Genomic DNA, 18,077 nt, shown 5'->3' with positions numbered 1-18,077 from the left:
GCAGCCTGAGCATCACAGGGGCCCCATAGTGGCAATGGGACCAGCTGGCCCCCACACTGCCAACCCGTCCATGTGTGGTGACCCCTCAAAGCACTCACCTGATGTTCCCTCCCCCATGTCCAAGGATGCCTGGGAGGCCTCTGGGGTCAGGAGGATCGGCTCCTGGGAGAGGGTCGCTGCTCTTCTCCTCCTCCTGGTGCAGCTCTCCTGTCCCTCCTTCCTGCTTGTCCTTCCTCAGGGTTTGGTCCACAATATGGTGGGGTAACCCAGTGGGGCCTGGGCTTCCCCACTGCCCAGAATCTGCTCCAGGTCCGCATAATACGGGCAGCTGTGTGGGGCTGCCCCGGAGCGGGAGCTCTGGTCTCGGGCCTTGGCATACCCCTGCCGCAGTTCTTGCACCTTGGCCCTCACTTGGTCCAGGATGCAGGGGTGATGGCCTGGCCCTGGCCCCTGCACTCATTTATGTCTGCATTCCTGCAGCATGACTGCAGGGATTCCTCCTGAGACCAGAGCGCCAGGAGGTTTTTTATTTCAGGCCCTGACCAGGCTGGTGCCCGCCTTTTCGAGCTCTCGGGTGGGTCCTCTTCACTGTCCTGAGAAGGGCCGGGAGGGAAGGGGGCCTTGGGGCACCTTTTCCTGATGCATACATTCCTCACTCACACAAACAGCCTTTTACAGAGACCTTCAAAGGCATACAAACAGCAGTTTTATACGGAGGAAAAGCAAAAAGCATTGTAAATTAAACCTTCTACATCTTGTAATCAAAACGGCTCACACTGAGGCCTGGGCCTTCAACATTCCTCTAATCTCATTAAGATTGACACAACACAGAGGGTTGCCAGGTGTCCAGTTTTTAACCAAACAGTCCAGTATTCGAGCTTTCTGTTCGGGGGAAAAAATTGAGAAACTATAATTGAGTAAATAGAACTGTCCAGTATGTTCTCAATCAGATGTAAAGTAGATTGTGATGGGATGTCGAGTGTGTCCGGTATTTTTGTTGAAACCGTCTGGCAACCCTAACACCACAAGATCCTGTTTTACTCACTAAACCAGGGGTTCTCAAACTTTGTGATATCACAAGCCCCTAGAATGCTTAATGAATTTGTGTGACCCCCCCCACCTTCACTGCTCCAAAGTTGTTAAGGAAAAAAAAAAGGGGGGGGGGGAGGGGTAGGAGCCAAAGTTGTTCATCAAAAGTTGCACCACTTTGTCCAGTTTGGGACTGCACACTAACTGCTCCTCACTCCCTCGCCCCTGCCAGACGGGGCAGGGAAAAGTTAACCGGACAGAGCCCAGAAATGCCGGGGAGACACAAATGCAAAAACAGCCATGGATCCAGCTGTGACTCCCCCGTAAGTTGCTTGCAACCCCCCTAGGGTTCGCAACCCACAGCTTGAGAAACGCTGCACTAAACCTTAAAGCAAAGAAATGTCTGACATTTAACAATTAATTCCTGCATTATTAAACCTAAAATGCAAATATACTAAACATCACTCCTACACGTTCCTATGCTCCTGGCTAGAGCCAGGCCTGCAGGTGGTGTTCAGAGCACAGAGTAGAGCAGGTGAGCAGAGCAAGCTGGGAGCAGGGGCTGAGTGGGTCTAAATCCCTTCCTCTTCCTGAGAGGAACCAGACAGCTGATTCACTTGAGGTATTTCAATGAGAAGTCCTGTAGCACCTTATAGTCTAACAGATTTATTGCAGCATAAGCTTTCATGGGCAGAGTCCCACTTGGTCAGATGCATGTAGTGGAAATTCCAGAGGCAGGTATAAATATACAGGCATGAGAAAGGAGTTCAAATCAAGAGTAAGGTTAGAGATAATGAGGTCAGTTCAGTTGGAGAGGAGGAGGCCCCCTTCTAGCAGCTGATAGAGGCGTGAACACCAAGGAAGGAGAAACTGCTTTTGTAGTTGGCTAGCCATTCACAGTCTTTATTTAATCTTATTTAATCCTAAACGGATACTGTCAAATTTGCCGATGAATTGTTTCTCTGCAGTTCTTCTTTCACGTTTGTTGTTAAAGTTTTGTTGCAGGATGGCTACTTTTAAGTCTGCTACTGTGTGTCCAGGGAGATTGAAGTGTTCTCCTATAGGTTTTTGTGTATTACCACTCCTGATGTCTGATTTGTGTCCGCTTATTCTTTTACATAGGGACAGTCCAGTTTGGCCGATGTACATGGCAGAGGGGCATTGCTGGCACATGATGGCGTATATGACATTGGTAGATGTGCAGGTGGATGAGCTTGTGATGGTGTAGCTGATGTGGTTAGGTCCTGTGATGGTGTCGCTGGTGTAGATATGTGGGCAGAGTTGGCACTGAGGTTTGTTGCAGGGATTGGTTCCTGAGTTAGAGTTACTGCGGTGCAGTGTATACTTGCTGGTGAGAATTTGCTTCAGGTTGGCAGGTTGCCTGTGGTCAAGGACTGGCCTGCCTCCCGAGGTGTGCGAGAGTGAGAGATCATTGTCCGGGATGGGTTGTAGATCACTGTTGATGTGTTGGAGAGGTTTTACCTGGGGACTGTAGGTGATGGCCAATGGCGTTCTGTTATTTTCTTCATTGAGTCTGTCTTGTAGCAGGAGGCTTCTCAGTACACGTCTGGTTCTGTCAATCTGTTCCCTCACTTCCTCGGGTGCATACTTGTAGGGGTCTTGTAGATCTTGTAGGGGTTTGTCTTTGCCTGAGGGGCTGGAGCAAATGCGGTTGTACCTTAGTGCTGGGCTGTCGACAATGGATCTTGTGTTGAAGTATTTCAGTCCGTCCCACATGTTGCCCTCAGGCAGAAACTTGTACAGTTTCTCGTACTTGTTGTTCAGAAGTCCCTTGGCCTCCGCCTCCGGGGTCTCGTCTGGAAGAAGGACACGGTGACGTCAGAGCACCGCAGCCCTCCCTCGGGAGCGGTGTCCCAGCTGAGCAGTGAGCAGGGTTGCGCCGTTCCAGGGAGCTCTAGGAAATGGCCGCGGCTGGTGAGCCCTCTGAGTCAGTGCCCCGATATGGGGGCAGGGGGCTATTTTGGAGGACAGCGAAGAGGGAAACCGGGTGTTATCTGTGGCCAAGGGCCAGCAGGGGCCATGCCCCGCTCACTCCTGCTTCAAGTGCCCCAGGGCAGCCCCATGACTATGGGCTGGTGCCACCCAGCACCCTCGCCCTGGGGAGGGAAAGCAGATTTTGTCCCCACCCGTGCAGCCAGCACTGGGCCCAGCCTTGCCCACTCCCACAAGCCCAGGGTTTTCCTGGCCCATTCTGCCCACTCCCTAAAGCCCAGGGCAGTCCCGGCCCATCCTGGGCGTCGCTATGCAGTGTGGGCAAGCACAGGCAGGTTCTTGTACTTACAGATTCTCATGGACTCTTGGTCACGCGACGGGCGTGTCCCAGGTCTGTCCGCCATCCTCTTCTTCTTGGCAAGCGATTCGCAGGTATCTTCCTCTGGCTCACCTTGACAGATGAAAGGGGCCGCCTCATTAGCGCACTTACACCCAAGATGGGCACCAGCCCCAAGTCTCACTAACAAATAACCTGGGATTCACTTCAGGCGGCAACAGGAGATGCTGAGCCACATGTGGGTGTCAATCCACAACTGTCATGTGCACGACAATTCTGCCCAGCAGCTGAGACTACGCTAGGCGCTGTACACATGCGAAAACCTGGCCTCAGTTTATTCATGCGTTTGTCTGAGACAGACTACAGTTATATAATCATAGACTCATAGAGCATTAGAACTGGAAGGGACCTCGTGAGGCCATCAAGTCCAGTTCCCTGCCCTCATGGCAGGGCCAAGCACCATCTAGATGATCCCCGACAGATGTCTGTCCAATCTGCTCATAAATATCTCCAGAGATGGAGATTCCACAACCTCCCCAGGCAATTTAGTCCAGTGTTTCACCACCCTGACAGGTAGGAACTTTTTCCTAATGTCCAACCTAAACCTCCCTTGCTGCAGTTTAAGCCCCTTGCTCCTTTGCTCCTTGTCATGTCCTCAGAAGCCAACAAAAACAATTTTTCTTCCTCCTCAGTCTGACACCCTCTTAACTACTTGAAAACCGCTGTCATGTCCCTTCTCCATCTTCTCTTTTCTAAACTAAACAACCCTGATTCTTTCAGTGTTCCCTCATAGCGCATGTTTTCTAGACATTTCTGTTGCTCTTCTCTGGACCCTCTCCAATTTCTCCACATTTTTCCTGAAATGTGGTGCCCAGTACTGGACCCAACACTCCAACTGATGCTCGTGTCTTGCTCATAACACTCCCGTCAATGCTGTTAAGGGAAAAATCCTAAGTAGTTAAATGTTTGGTTTGCAATGTTTGATAGTACAGGCCATCTCTGTTAAAATCAAAATGGAGGAACTGTAAAACAAAATGAAAGATGAGTCACATGTCCTGGGTCTGTCAGATCCGCATTTTCCCGCCTTTGGCAGAAAAGAGGTAAACAAGTTCCAGTTTAAACTGGATTTACCTCAGAAGTACATCGCACAGGGTCTCCTTAGCAGGAGTGGACGCTGCAGGGTCTCCCTAGCAGGGGCTGGCGCTGCAGGGTCTCCCTAGCAGGGGTCTCGGCATGGGAGGAGGGACAGCCCGGCGACCATAAAAGGCCAATAGCCAGACAGTTCGGGGCTGCCCATCGCAGCGGAGAGGATGAGCGAGGTTTTCATTACAGATCATCGGGCTCCAGAAGAAGACAGCTGCTTCAGTCATACAGGAGACTCCACTGAAGACCAGCGCCAGCCACCCTGACCGCTCCTTACCGTCGGCACAGAAGATGACTTCGAGGGCTTTTCCCATGGCTCTTCTCGCAAAGTTCTCGTGGATCTGTGAGATTTGAGGTCCTGAGCGATGATCTGGGAATGATCAAGAAGGCGGCTATAAACTTTTCTTAGTTTACTGACCATGCCAATTGGACTCAGCCCAAATTTTGCTTTTCCTTGTGGGTTCTGGGCGATGGATTACTGTACCCTCTATTGTTTGTTGTTAACTGTACCCTCTATTGTTTGTTGTTATTTGAATGCCCCCTGAATCCCCTATTTTGTAAATTTACCCTTAACACATCGGTCATTTGTTTGGTTCACCTAACCCGGGTCCTTTGATTAATTAAAACACGTCACCAGACGATAGACGCTGGCTGTCCCAGGACTCAAACAGAGGGTCTAGTATTGTTAGAGGACCTCTCTGCAGCCTTATCATTTCTCCCAATGCTGGAGTGGGGAGCCCAGAGCCTCGAGGGCCAGATCCAGGCAAATGTGGGGTCACATCCAGCCCCCGAGCTGAGGTTCCCCACCCCTGAAGTAAACCTTCCCCGACAGGCGTTTCAGAACCTGTTCTTCCAAACCTCCGCAGCCTCCCTGGGACACCGATTCCAGAGCGTCTCTGCCCTGACCGGGGAGAGCTTTCTGGTTACCCGTTTACTTCTAGCCCTGCCCTCAGGGCACCGGGCGGACGACTCAATACTGAGACCCTGGGCCAGTTCTCCAGCTGGTGTGAATCACTGCATAAGGCCTGGCCATTTGGGGAGGCTAGCCCTCCCAGCCCCTCCCCTTTTGCCCCCCACCTCTCCCTCCAATTCTCCCCCCCCCAGCAGCCTAAAGCATGCCCTCCCCTGGTCCCTGGCTCCAGCACTGCTCACTCAGGGACAAAGGGGCATGGCCCTAGACCCAGTGCGCTGCAGCCTCAGCACCCCATTCCTGGGGGCAGGTTCCAGTGCTGGGTGGGAAGCAGTGGGCAGGCAGCACGGCCCAGCCCCCGCCACACTGAGTCTCTGCGGGAGCTCCCCCCCGCCGTGCCTAGGCTCCCCTCCACCCATGGCGGGTCCCTCGCTAAGGCTTTGTGGGTTCCTTTCCCAGGGCAGGTGAGGTGGGAGGGGCTGAGGAGGAGTTGGGATCCTAGAACTGACAGGGCCTCTGGCCAATCAGAGAGCTCTAGACCAGGGCCAATAGGAAGTAGCCAGCACCTCCCATCAGGCAGACTGATCAGGCAGCCGGCCAATCAGAGAGCCCACGTCCTGGCATGGTGGCGAAGGAGACAGCGAGAGCGACCCCAGGGGGCGGAGAGGAGACGTGGGGGAGGCTGGAGGGAGCTGCCCCAGGGCTTGTGCACACGTGCACCGGAGCCGGCAGCCAGGGGGCGGTATCCTTGGGATACAGCCCCAGGGGGCCCACTGGAGGGGAGTGAACCAGAGCCAGGAGGGGCAGCACAAGACACCCTGTAGGGAACCAGGGGCAGTAACAGAGGGGGCACAAAAGGAAGGAGCAGCAGCGGGGGGGGGGGGAATTGTTGGAGCTCAGACACTGCCCCCACCCTCCAACCCCCGTACTTCCATGAGGACAGCCATGACTAGCCCTGGCTTGGGCAGTTCCTGACAGCCCCTGAGTCCAGGAGAAGAGCATGAGAGCGGCCGGACAGTCAGACCAAAGGTCCATCCAGCCCAGGGTTCTGTCTGCCCACAGTGGCCAATGCCAGGGGCCCCAGAGGGAGAGAACAGAACAGGGAATCATCCAGTGATCCCTCCCCTGTCACCCATTCCCAGCCTCTGCCAAACAGAGTCTAGAGACAGGATTCCTGCCCACCCTGGCCTATCAGTCTTGATGGACCCAACCTCCATGGATTTATTTAGCTCTTTTTTGAACCCTACTAAAGTCCTGGCCTTCACCACATCCTCTGGCAGGGAGCCCGACAAGTTGGCCATGTGCCGTGTGAAGAAAATCTTCCTTGTGTTTGTTTTACACCTGCTGCCTATTCATTTCACTGGGTGACCCTCGCTCTTGTGTTATGGCAGCAAGTCCTTTGGGGCGACTGCAGCCAGGGCTGTCCTCATGCCCCCTCACCCCCTTTCTGCACCTATCGACCTCCCTCCCTCATGGGAGAGACTATTACAAAACAAAACAAGAGTCCAGCACCCTTTAAACATGTGTTACACCCTGGGTAAATAGTACAGTGCGTGTGTTCACCTGGGTGTAAGGAATGCTTCAGTACATTTAAAAAACCCTCAGTTCCTTAGTAACCTGCTAACAAGCTTCCTCCCATATTTACATGCAAATATGCTTCACCAAGCCCAGAGGCGCTAGGTCTATGAAACTCACCTTTTTCAGGAAGCTAAGTGTGGCTTACTAGACAGGGTGTTTTTCTGTGAGCCCTCTTTTTAGTTATTTAAGGCTAAAGCTATGACCCCTAGGGTTATCATAGAATCATAGAATAATAGGACTGGAAGGGACCTCGAGAGGTCATCGAGTCCAGCCCCCCGCCCTCAAGGCAGGATCAAGCTCCGTCTACACCATCCCTGACAGATGTCTATCTAACCTGTTTTTAAATATCTCCAGAGAGGGAGATTCCACCACCTCCCTTGGCAATTTATTCCAATATTTGACCACCCTGACAGTTAGGAATTTTTTCCTAATGTCCAATCTAAACCTCCCCTGCTGCACTTTAAGCCCATTACTCCTTGTCCCGTCCTCAGAAACCAAGAGGAACAAATTTTCTCCTTCCTCCTTGTGACACCCTTTTAGATATTTGAAAACCGCTCTCATGTCCCCCCTTAATCTTCTTTTTTCCAAACTAAACAAGCCCAGTTCATGAAGCCTGGCTTCATAGGTCATGTTCTCTAAACCTTTAATCATTCTTGTCGCTCTTCTCTGGACCCTTTCCAATTTCTCCACATCTTTCTTGAAATGTGGCGCCCAGAACTGGACACAGTACTCCAGCTGAGGCCTAAATAGTGCAGAGTAGAACGGCAGAATGACTTCACGAGTTTTGCTTACAACACACCTGTTGATACAACCTAGAATCATATTTGCTTTTTTTGCAACAGCATCACACTGTTGACTCATATTCAACTTGTGGTCCACTATGACCCCTAGATATCTTTCCGCCATGCTCCTTCCTAGACAGTCGCTTCCCATCTTGTATGTATGGAACTGATTGTTCCTTCCTAAGTGGAGCACTTTGCATTTCTCTTTATTAAACCTCATCCTGTTTACCTCTGACCATTTCTCTAACTTGCTACGGTCATTTTGAATTATGTCCCTATCCTCCAAAGAAGTTGCAACCCCACCCAGTTTGGTATCATCTGCAAACTTAATAAGCGTACTCTCTATCCCAATATCTACATCATTGATGAAGATATTGAACAGTACGGGTCCCAAAACAGACCCTTGAGGAACTCCACTTGTTATCCCTTTCCAGCAGGATTTAGAACCGTTAACTATTGGGAATCTATATTGTTAACTATTGGGAATCTATCCTATAATTGGGTATGAGCACGCCACCTCTCAGATGGATCTGATCTATGTAAGGCCCGGTCTACACAGCTGGAGGAAATTGATGCAAGATGCACAACCCCAGGTAGGGGAATGGTGTAGCTAATGTCGATGCACCTTGCATGGATTTTCTGAGGCACCCCCACATCGGGAAGTCAACTGGAGAAACTCTGTCATCGACTTCCCTTAGCATGAGGAGCACTGCAGTCGACAGGGGAGCCCTCAGCGTTTGATTTAGTGGGTCTTTACTAGACCCACTGAATGGAACTCCAGAAGATCAGTCGCTGGAGCGTCGGTCCTCCGGTAAGTGGAGGCGTGGCCTGAGAGGAGCAGCCAGGGAGGAGGCACTGTGAGGAGAGGGCCAGGCGCTCTGGAAATGCCTCTGCCCTTGTCTCCAGGGAAGTCGCTCACAAGGAAAGGTAATCGGCAGGCAGCCCTAATCCCAGAGCGTTCTGAATAGCCTGTAGGAGAGGCCCTATTGGAGTAGCCTCATGAGGTAGATCCTGGGGAGGGAAGACACTGGGAGTTCCTAGTGCCCCACAGGTGGGAAATCTCACCCAGCCTCAGCACTTCATTGTAGCCAAAAGGCGACCGGGAGTAAGGAATCATTTTTGCGTTCGCAGCCGATTCAGCAAACCCAGCGGCCCTGGGGCTGTGAACAGCCAGCTCGCCTTGGAGCCGACTCAGCCTGCTCCCCCGGTGAATGCAGAGGTGGAGAGAGACGTGTTACTGCTGGTCCCACTACGGCAAGAGCCCGTTTCACTCTGCTCTGACCCCAATCCCAAGGGCGCGTCGCGTGGCACCATCTGGGGAGCTCTCCCTGCGCACGCCACGGGGCTCATGGTCAGAGTACAGTTGTGGGGCATCTCCTCTTACCTGGGCACTCCGGCCGGGCGCTCGCCATGCTCGCTCACCCGCTCCAAAGTTACAAGCGAGTTCCCGCTGGCGCTGGGTCGTCGGGGCTCTTCCAAAGCAGGGCGGAGTCAGAGCCCAGGGCTGGGAATGACCCTGCAAGGTGCAATGATCACCGCAGCTGCCTGAGGGGGAGAAGGAAGTCAGGCTGCCTTGTGTGACTAACTCGCTGTGTCCGTATCGCCTGCACCCTTAGCTTGTGCCCTTTACACCCTCCACCGCTCCACGGAGGTTTTGGTTTTCTTACGTGGGAGGCTCAGACCGTGTCTACACCAACCCCAGCCGGCAGTGAAACCAGCCCACTGCAACCCTCCATGCAGACACCTAAACCTGACATTTGCAGGGTGCAGCTGACCTCCTGCTGGGAAGGAGGCTGTCTGAATCCTCCATGAAGGGATTCGGGGCGAAAGTGAATGGAGAGCGCTCCACACTTGCCTAGACAAACATGGGCTAAAGGGCACCCGTGAAAATCGTGGCTTAGGAGGACTTTCACCTTTTACACAAGTGTTCTGCCCAGGTGCAGCTACCCCAACAGCTGAAATCAGGGCACACTCCTAATACAGACAAAGTGGTCTCAGTGAATTGGTCTCAGTGAATTCTTGTGGCAATGCGTTCCCCAGTCAAATCTGTACTGCAGACAATGCTATTTTATGTCACCAGTGTTTTTAAAATTGCTGGTACTTTTAAAAGAGTCTGTAACCAGCGGTAATGCTGTTAATACTTGGTAACAGACCAGGCACCTCACATGCCAGGTACAAGAACCTGACACACTAGTAGAATCCCAGAACACTAGGACTGGAAGGGCCCTCAAGAGCCACCAAGTCCAGTCCCCTGCCCTCATGGCAGGACCAAGCACTGTCTAGAGCAGGGTTTCCCAACCTATGGGTCGGGACCAAATATGGGTCGCCATTACATTTCAGAAGGGTCACCAAGTGTCTTCACAGGTGGCTCTGGCTTCCCTCCTCCCCCGTTTTTGAATTGCCCTGGGTCACCAAGTCTTCCTGAATTGTCAAAATGGGTCCCCATCTGGAAAAGTTAGGAACCGCTGGTCTAGACCATCCCTGCCAGGTCTGTCCAACCTACTCCAGGAATGGAGATTCCATAGTCTTCCCTAGGCAACGTATTCCAGTGTTTAACCATCCTGACAGGTAGGAAGTTTTTCGTAATGTTGAACATAAGACTCCCTTGCTGCAGTTTAAGCCCATTGCTTCTTGCCCTATCATAGAATCCTAGAACTGGAAGGGCCCCTGAGAGTCAGCACTTTCTAGACCATCCCTGGCAGTTGTCTAGCTAACCTATCCTCAGAGGTCAAGAAGAACCCAGCAGCCCAGCAACCTGGAAGCACCGCCTTTACTTCTGCCAAGAAGTACCTGTCGTAGTGGCAGAAGTAAAGGCGGTTTAACTCGTGCCCAAGGAGAGCAGAAACAAAAGAAAGGCAGCAACACTTAAGACTGAAAACAGAAAAGGGAAAAAAGCATCAAATATCGGAACTGATAGTATGAGAAATTAATATTCAGAGGGGAGACCGTCCGACCCTAATTCAAGCAGGCGTTCTTGTATTAAACTCAAAGGCCAAACCATGCGGCAAAGAGCCCTCACACGTATAACCCTTTGTGTACCCGTTAACCATCAAACAACGTCATTGCCAATTCCTGACGGCACCAATGGGAGGCAGGTCTCCCTCAGTTCCAGTGTGAACCCAGAGACTGACAACCTCCTTACTCCCCAAAGCCTTTCCCCCTCCTGCTTGCTGGCCAGGCAATGCGAGACCCCCTGTAGGGAGCAGGGGACAGTCACAGAGTGAACAGGAACAATCAGATTCAATCAGCGCTAAGGTCCATCTACTCAATCTCCCAAGGGCTGCTCCTGAAGGCCCAGCTGGGAAAGGCAAGCCCCACCCCGCCCCGCCCCTTCCACCTGGGGCCCCGCCCTGGATCCAGGCCCCGCACACCCCCAGCCCAATCCTTCCTGACCATGTGGAAGGCTGGGGTCAGGCTGTGCCTTCTCTTGCTACATACCAGCTGCCCCTGCAGTCTCCTGGCTTAGGCAGTGGCCAATGCCAGCTGCCTCAGAAGAAAGTATAAACCCCCACAGAGGGTGCAGGTGGGCAACTCTCTTTAGCACAAGCCTTAAGAACTGGCTGGTTTTAAACTCCACGTAAATAAGAACATCAGCGCGGCCAGACGGAGTCAGACCAAAGGTCCATCCAGCCCAAGGTCCCATCTGCCCACAGTGGCCAATGCCAGGGGCCCCAAAGGGAACGAACGCATCTTGCTGAGAATTGGTCTCAGTGACTTCTTGTGGCAATGCGTTCCCCAGTCAAATCTGTACTGCAGACAATGCTATTTTATGTCACCAGTGTTTTTAAAATTGCTGCCTTGCAGATTCCTGGATGTGCCCTTGTTCTTGTGTTATGAGACAGGCTGACCGGGCATCTTTGCTCTGACACTTCATGGGCAAGACGTTATTTGATAGACTTGTATCATGCCTCCTCTTACTCATCTCTGCGAAGGCCAAGGCGACACCATTCATGATTCACTGCTCTGTGGAAGCAAGACCTGACATAATCCACTTAATACACCAGGGCAAGATAGTTACCCCAAAAATGAAAGTTGGAAAACATCGTGGAAAACCAAAACTCGCAGATCATTAGTTTTCTGGCCTGACGCATGCAGAGTAAACCCAGACAGGACTTATAGACGTATGCTGGAGATGTGCCATAAAAATGTATCTGAACCAGGCGTAACAGGGAGAGCTCAGAACGTGGTTTTATGCAGATAAAGAGGCCAACCCCTCAAACTACACGTGGGTTATTTGTTTGCATCCTGAGCTAGAGGAAGAGCAATTCTGAATGGTGGCAATCACCAGTTTGGGAGAACACAGCATGGCGCCTACATCAGAGAGCAGGGAGAAAAGAAACGCTCTCTGGGTTTGCTGTTCAAACAACACCTCTGGAAGGTTTCCTGGGCCATACAAAGGAAGGGAGAGAGTCCCACAGGTATCGCTTGCTGGGCAGGTGTCAGAGGCCGCGGCTCTAGCACACGTAAGAAAAGAAGGTTGAAAGCTCAGAACGGAACGGAAGCGAGGAACCTGCTTAGGCAAAGGGAGACAGTGAGTTAGGTTTAGTGTTAGAGGCAGATTTCTACTTGGTCTGTTTGTGACCGTTTCTATCTTCGTCTCTTACCCAGGGCCGGCTCTAGGCACCAGCAAATCAGGCAGGTGCTTGGGGCGGCACTCTGCCAGGGGCAGCATTTCAGGTAAGCAGCCGGTGCCGCACCAGCTCCGCCCCACCGATTTAAAGGGCCGCAGCCGGGAAACACTGCGGCTGTGCACAGCCAGCTGGCAGCACCAATGTGCCCCAGAGCCTGCTGGCCATCCCCGTCTCCTTTCCGTCCTGCTCCTCCTCTCCCCCGGCAACACCTAGCCCTGCCCCCCTGATTTAAAGGGCCACAGCCCACAGCCCAATGCACCCCTGAGCCTGCTGGCCACCCCTGTCTCCTCCCCTGCTCCGCTCCTCCCCTCCCCTGGCAACACCTAGCCCCGCCCTATCCCCCCCCCACCCCCCTACCGATTTAAAGGGCCGTGGGAGATGCTGCAGCTGCGCAGGCAGCACTGGCACCATGTGCACCTGGCCCCGGAGCCTGCTGGCTGCCCATCTCCTAGTCCTGAGTCCTGCTCCTCCCCGGCGGCCGCTACCTCCTCCAAGAGCCTCTCCACTCCAAGCCATCAGCCACCCCTCCGCCTACATCATATGGAAGGGGGAGACAGATGACAAATGAGAGCTCCAGAAAAGGCCCAGGCACTGCAAGGAGGCAGCTTGGGGGAAATGCGGGACTGGGGAGGTCGTGGTGCGACTGCAAGCAGTAAGTGGGTGCTGGACGCCAGGGCTGCATGCGGGGCCGTTGGTATAGGGGCTAGGAGTCACAGCACAGTCCCTCCGTACTCATGGCTCCCAGCACTGCGGGGCAGACCAGGCCACACTCCGTTAGGAGTCGCAGTTGGATCCCAGAATGTCACAGCGCACGATCCACACCCTGACGACCTCTCCTTGTGCGACTGATTGACCAGGCCCCTAAATCATTCTCAGGAATCTTCCCCAGACTCTGGCTACTGCCGCCAGCTCCTTTGCAGGGGGGGATCTATTTTGCCTCCTTCTTCATTTCCCCGGGAACCTTGTGTTGGGCCCAAAACACTCTGTGCTCTCTGCGCTCTAGGAAGATTTAAAGACCAGAAGGGAACCAGCCCATGGAAATGGACCTCACTGCTCCAAGGTTACTGACACCCTCTGATGCCAGGAGTGGCCCGAAACCGGCTGCAGCAGCTGGCACCCTTGGCAGAGTGGTGCAATCGGTGCCCCTGCCTGCTCGGCCGTCAATGGCCGTGACGTCATCATCGGGCACACGGGCCAGCGGCGCCCTAGGCAGCTGCCTAGGTCGCCTAGGCTGACGGGCCGCCCCTGTCTGACACCCACACACTTAACTCGGCTAGGGGCTGGGTTTGCTCGCACACAGCAGGGCCAGGGTCTTAACAACGTTTTCATCATTAGAATCTGAAATCAGAGGGTACGTCTACACTACGTTAATTCGAGTTCACTATTTCGAATTAAGCTCATTTGAAATAACGCATCTACACACAAAACCTATTTCAAAATAGCGCGTCCACACTGAGTGGACCCTGAACTGAAGTTACGGCTGGCCAGAACCAGAGCCGGCAGGGCATCAGGTTAGGACTTAGTGTGTGGTGCTGCTGCCTGAGGCTAACTGAGCTCCGTGCTTAAAGGGACCCTAACCCCATCCCAGACAGACAGTTCTCAGGGTTCCCCACTTGCTTGTCTAGCTCGATAAGGGACATCAAAGCAGACCTGTCTTGGAGTGCCCAGACTCGAGACACCACAGCACTCGGCCATATGGAACCAGAGCTGCCCCTGGGCACGCCGGTGCGTCTCATGGGGTCATTGCCATCAGCCCAGCTGCACTTGCTGCAGGCTGCCATCTGGAGGGTCCATCGGGGGGTTGTCAGGATCCAGGAGGCCCTGAGGGAGAGCGTCCACCCCAAGGAGCCCTCAGAGACACCCTGGTCCTCCCCACCGGGGAGAAAGAGGGTGGGAGAGGGGAGGGGGAAACCTGGGAGGAGGCAGCTGGAAGGGGGAAAGCAAGGGGAAGAAGGGGGAGGGTAAGCTCCGGGCTGGTCTTGCCCTACCAACTTGATTTTCATGCAAACCTCCTCCTGGGTTCGCATGTGGCCTTTGGTGGCCAGGCTGGCAGCTATCCTGCCATAGACGGCTGCATTCCTCCATCTAGTGCAGAGATCATGGATGTTGAGGGCATCCCCCCCAAACCTGAATAAGGTCCATGATCTCCACCCTGGACCAGGAAGGCGCCCGCCTACTCCAGCCCCCGTCAGGCTCCTGGAAGCTGGCAGACTGCTCCTGGGGAGCGGTGGAGGGCTGGCTGCCAGTGGCTTGCTGGCTCATGTTTTGGGGCCACTGGGCCAGAGGCCCCGGTGGCCACTGCTGGCTCTGGGCTGGCAGGCTTGGAGCTGGCACAGGCACTATGGCCAGGGTCTACCCCTTTAATGGCTCCGGGGCTGGGGGAGAGGAGAGGAAGTTTTCCTGGTTGTGCCCAGAGTGGCCACCAGGGCTCCCTGGGAAGGGCTGGAGGCCCCCTATTTCGAATCAAGTGTCTACACAGCACTTAATTCAAAACAGTTATTTCAAATTTGGTGTTACTCCTCGTAGAATGAGGTTTACCAAATTCGAATTAAGCGCTCTGCTATTTCAAATTAATTTCGAAATAGCAGTTTGCATGTATAGACGCTATTAAAGTTAATTCGAAATAACGGCTGTTATTTCGAATTAACTTTGCAGTGTAGACATACCCAAATTCTCCGACCCAACCACTCGCAGTTATTGGACTCCCGAGTCTCTTCCAGCTCTGTGCTTCTACCACTCCATCCTGGGATTCTAATTGATCTACTGCACCTGCAGAGGGGTTAGAATCCCAGGGCAGGCAGAGACCTCAGGAGGCATCGAGTCCAGCCCCCTGCCCAAATCAATCATCCCAGGCAGGGCTTTGTTCAGCTGGGACTCCCCTAGGGATGGAGATTCTTGATGACCTTCTGAGGTCTCTTCCAGTTCTATGATTCTATTCCACCTCTCCCCAGGAAACCCAGCCCAGAGCTTCACCACCACCCAAGGGAATCGTTTGTCCTAATCTCCGACCTAGACCTCCCCCACTGCTGCTTGAAGAGGATCTGAAGAGGAGGGTCTAGAACTTCTTTTCACCCTTTGTCATAGCACAGAGCACAGGGCCACACAAGGTTGGAATGTCAGTTGATTTGAAACAAACAAGGACACTTCCTGTTTTCCTACCGAACACACACTGGGACCTCCATGGTGACCCCAAAAAAGGATTAAAAATCAAACAGAACAACCGGCAGTTGGGAAGGGAAAGGAGCCCTCGGGCCTCAGGGCAGGTGTGATCTCTGATGGGGTCAGGAAGAACGTGCCCTGCACACAGGTTACTTCCCAGTCTCCACTGTACCGGGGGTTGCCCCTTGCTCTGCTGCAGCGGGGGCTGGCCACGGTCACAGCTGGGAAATGGCTGGATGAACCCTGGACTCATGGCAGCTCCTAGGTTGCTGAATCAGGCCACTAAGTCCTCGTGAAAACACCGACATTTAAGGGGCCTGATTTGCAGAGGAGCCGCACGCACAGAGCTGGCACGGAACCAGGGAATGGTCACGACTGTTAAGTGCCCACACGTGCCCACGGGGAACCTCTGTCAGCGCCATGAAACATCTGCACATGGACAGCAGAGAATAGCCCCGGGAGAGCCCCAGCCCATCCTGCCCGAAAGTAAACGACGCACCACATGGAGTAAAGCAGCTCACGCAGCGGCAACTCCCTCTAGGTCAGGTAACGAGCAGCTTGTCTTACCACCTAGCACTGCCGAGCGTGTGCATATTACCCCGTCAAGGCACCTGTCCCTTACGAAAGCACAGAACTCGTGTATTTCCCACACCCCACTGGTGCAAACCAGGAGCGGCCTGAAAGTTTCCATCTCTTCCCAAAACAGACCGGGGCGGGGGGAGGGGGAGCACATGGGGGTAGATAGATAGATAGAATGGCAAGGGCTCCACTTACCCACCGCTGGGGCAGTCCTCTTGCTCCCAACCCCGGGTTTGGGGTTTACAGCAGGTCTCTGTGGTAGGAAGCCCGGACGCACCTCCTCCGACTCCCTACCTGTTTCTGTTCTAGTGCTGGTGTGAATGGCTCTGTAACCTTTCGCTCCCTGTCTCTCCCTCACCTCCCTTCCCTCCTCTCACTCTCTCCCTCAGCTTCCCACTGGGGAGGCGTTTAAAGGCCTTCAGCCAGCCAGCCGAGGAGTCAGCTGGCCCCAAGCTCCCTGAGCCAACTCCCTCCCAGCTGCATTTAATTGTCCTGCAGCTGGCTGCTTCTAGTTATACCGGTTTCCCCCTCTGCAGCAGCTCCCTGGTCTGACCTTGCCCCAACAGACAGATAGAGGGAGTGCCTGGGGATAGACAGACAGACAGACAGACCATATGAATTCATACAACCTTCTAACTCTGCCTCTGGCTGGCTGCTGCCTCCTCCTTTGTTTCCCAGAGCAGCAGAAATGAAACTTAAGGTCCCATCAGATGCTTATCACTAACACTGTCACTTCTCAGACCAGACACACCTACGTCATCAGTCAAATACCAAACATCACTCGACTGGCTTGGAAGCACGTGAATAAAGAGGAGTCATTCTGCATTTGGGGTCTGGCGTGTCTCTGCGCCTGAGGACACACTGGGGTGGGGTTTCCCAGTCTGGTCTCTCCAAACTGGAGGTTGTGAATCAGGTTTCAAAGAAAGCCGAGGGGGCGTCTCCACGGCAGAGCCGCCGCTGGCAGAGCTGTCCCAGCCTGCCTACTTGCATCCCACACGCACGGACGTTTCTCTGTGGGCAGAACAGCATCACCGCCCCACACAAAGCCCCCTCAGACGTGAGGACTTTAGAGCCAGAAGGGCCCGCGAGGGCGACCTCATCTGACCAGCTTGACAAATGCAGCAGTCGCCATGTGCCCTGGAAGTTGGAGGCGGGTTCTGGCCACTGTTTGTGGACCGGGTCTTAGTGCTGTGATTAGGTTCGTTAAGGCAAGGAACCGGTGCTGGGGAGCCGGGCTGATGCCATGACATGGGCGAGGGGTACCCCAATAACGCCCAGTTGTTGGGGTGGGGTCAGGGTGGGATTCTGTAGGTGGATTTGGGTCTTAGAAAGGCTGAAGGGAAGCGCCTGGTGTTGATAGTCTGGGCTGTCCCTGTGGCCTGCACAGGCCAGCTCTGACATCTCCTGCTGCCCACCTGAGAGCTCTGGCCCACACTCATGCCTGCTGTCATGCTCCTGAGGGTTAGCCAGCATCCTGGGGACTACGGGGTTAACCTTACCAAAGTCAGGTAGATTCAGCTGATATGAAGTAGGTAGGAATTTCAAACTGGGACAAAGGAATGTTTGCTTTCTCCCTCCTTTGTCCTGGGCAGTTTCTCTGCAGCTACTGAGGTAGTCAGACAGAACGTCCCCTCCAAGAGTAGACTCTTCACTCTGCTGTTAGCAGCGTAAAGTCAAGATAAATCCGTCAGGTTCTATTGTTTTATGGTTTGGAAAATGGGATCTGCTGTCTGTGCATTTAGAAATGGGGTTTTCTCTCTTTCGCAACTAAGTTTGGGCCCATGGTGGAATTCCCCATGAGTATATTGCTTGGTGACTTTACCATCTAGTCATTATGCTTGTAACAGGAATATTGTGGTGATAATAAAAGTTCTTTCTCTTTTATTTTTCTTAACCTGGTATTGGTTAATTTTTTTGTGTCCTGGTTTTACTTTAGGGCTGAGATTTCCCTGGTGATCTCTTCCCTGGTTTTCTTA

The 18,077-nt window shown here is 53.4% G+C and overlaps 1 protein-coding gene across 1 annotated transcript; it reads right to left on the bottom strand.

Moving 5' to 3' along the window:
- Positions 1-1,178: 1,178 nt before the first annotated feature.
- Positions 1,179-16,920, bottom strand: LOC142828105 (uncharacterized). Its single transcript, XM_075925963.2, has 5 exons — positions 16,297-16,920; positions 9,117-9,277; positions 4,740-4,832; positions 3,332-3,433; positions 1,179-2,846 (listed from the first exon to the last, which is right to left on the bottom strand). Exons 2-5 carry the CDS (start codon positions 9,142-9,144, stop codon positions 1,933-1,935), a joined length of 1,137 nt encoding a protein of 378 aa, XP_075782078.2. The 5' UTR covers positions 9,145-9,277; positions 16,297-16,920; the 3' UTR covers positions 1,179-1,932.
- Between the last annotated feature and the right edge of the window lie 1,157 nt (positions 16,921-18,077).

The sequence above is a fragment of the Pelodiscus sinensis genome, chromosome 3, assembly GCF_052426305.1.
Source record: "Pelodiscus sinensis isolate ZL-2025 chromosome 3, ASM5242630v1, whole genome shotgun sequence".
NCBI classification, from domain to species: domain Eukaryota; kingdom Metazoa; phylum Chordata; order Testudines; family Trionychidae; genus Pelodiscus; species Pelodiscus sinensis.
This window is presented reverse-complemented; position numbering and strand designations above follow the sequence as displayed.